General features: G+C 53.6%; 1 protein-coding gene across 1 annotated transcript in view; it reads left to right on the top strand.

The window, feature by feature from the left end:
- The window catches only part of CDC42EP2 (CDC42 effector protein 2), a 5873-nt gene that overhangs the window by 2219 nt on the left and 1885 nt on the right, over positions 1–1769 (top strand). The window contains exon 2 of the mRNA XM_031065392.1: positions 1530–1767. Coding sequence (XP_030921252.1) covers positions 1546–1767 — 222 coding nt within the window. The 5' untranslated portion in view covers positions 1530–1545. The remainder of the gene's footprint in view (positions 1–1529; positions 1768–1769) is intronic.

Consider the following 1769-nt stretch of genomic DNA (forward strand, 5'->3'; position numbering starts at 1 on the left):
CCTCCCCTCGAGGCCTCGGGAGCGGCGCCGGCGCCGGTCGGTAACGGGGTCTGGGGGGGACTGGGGGGAAAACGGGGGAGAATTCCATAAAAATGGGAGATAATGGGGGAGAATCCCAGGAAAACAGGGAGAATTCCATAGAAACGGGGCAGAACAGGGGAGAATCCCAGGAAAACAGGAGATAATGGGGAGGGGGGGTGGGGAGTTCCAGGAAAACGGGGAGAATTCCATGATAATAGGGAATAATGGGGGAGAGTTCCAGGGAAATGGGAATAATGGGGGAGAATTCTGTAAAAACGGGAATAACAGGGGAGAATTCCATGAAAATGGGAGATAACGGGGGAGGATTCCATGAAAACAGGATGATGAGGGAGTATTTCCTAAAGCCAGGGGATGATAAGGGAACAGTTCCTAAAAATATGGGATGATGAGGGAGTATTCCCTAAAAATGGGAGATTGTTCCCTAAAAATGGGGTAATAAGGGAATATTCCCTAGAAATAGGATAATAAGGGAATATTCCCTAGAAAGGGGGTGGATCATGAGGGAGTATTCCCTAAAAACAGGATAATAAGGGAATATTCCCTAAAAACAGGGAATTATAAGGAAAAAATCCTTTAAAATGGGATAACAAGGGAATATTCCCCAAAAGCAGGGAATTTTGAGGGAATATCCCCCAAAAGCAGGGAATTCTGAAGGAATATTCCCCCAGGCAGGATCGGGGGAGGTTTGGAGCCGTGAAGGGGAATTGGGATTTTCCATCCCTCGGGGCATTGGTGGTGTTGTTGTTGTTGTGGTTTTAGGGATAAATCCTCCCGGGACTTTTCTGGGTCGAGTTCCGGCCGGAGAGGCCCCTCAGGGTGTCCAGCCCGGGACAAACCCGTCCCTAAATCCCTCACACAGCTCTGTCCTTGCCGGCGGCGCCGCGCTCACAAAACCAGGGACGGATGGAATTTTTTTTCCCCTGAAAACTCGTGCTGAGGGTGAAAACCGCCAGAACTTTCCCCTTGCTGATTTAACACGGAATGTTCTGGAGGCCCCAAACCCGTTCCATCCCTTTTTCCCTCCCACTGAGGTGAATCCCAAGGCTGGATGCATTCATGGCACCAAAAATTCCCATTTTTGCCTCATTTCTCCCCAGAGCTGGAAAATCCGGCCCAGATTCAACAGCTGAACTCAGAGTTCACGACTGAAACGGGGGAAACCCCAACTTCCTTCCCCTTCTGGCCCCAAATCTCCGAAATTTCTGGTTTTTACTTCAGCTGGGCTGGGTGGGGCCGAGGAGAGAGCAGATCAGGGTGAGGAAATCCCTTTTGGGTTAAAAACGCCTCTTCTCAGCACTCTGCTCTCCTGACCTCCAACTGCACACCCCGGCTCCTCCCTAAACACCCAAATCCTGCGTTTCCCTGCTCCTGCATCTCATTACCTGCTCCTTTGGGTGTCGCTGGCGCAGCAGGGGAAGATCCGGGCTTCGTTGCTGAGGGTCGAGGAGTCCGAGCTGAGCGTTTCCCCTCTCCTCGTTCCTCCCCAGGCTGTGCTGAGCCGCCATGTCCACCAAGGTGCCCATCTACCTGAAGAGGGGCAGCCGCAAGGGCAAGAAGGAGAAGCTCCGGGACATCCTCTCCTCGGACATGATCAGCCCTCCGCTGGGCGATTTCCGCCACACCATCCACGTGGGCAGCGGCGGTGAGAGCGACACGTTCGGGGACATCTCCTTCCTGCAGGGCAAGTTCCACCTGCTGCCCCGCGGCGGCGAGCGCGGCGAGGCGGC

This window comes from Geospiza fortis, unplaced genomic scaffold (genome assembly GCF_000277835.1).
Source record: "Geospiza fortis unplaced genomic scaffold, GeoFor_1.0 scaffold527, whole genome shotgun sequence".
In the NCBI taxonomy this organism is placed as follows: domain Eukaryota; kingdom Metazoa; phylum Chordata; class Aves; order Passeriformes; family Thraupidae; genus Geospiza; species Geospiza fortis.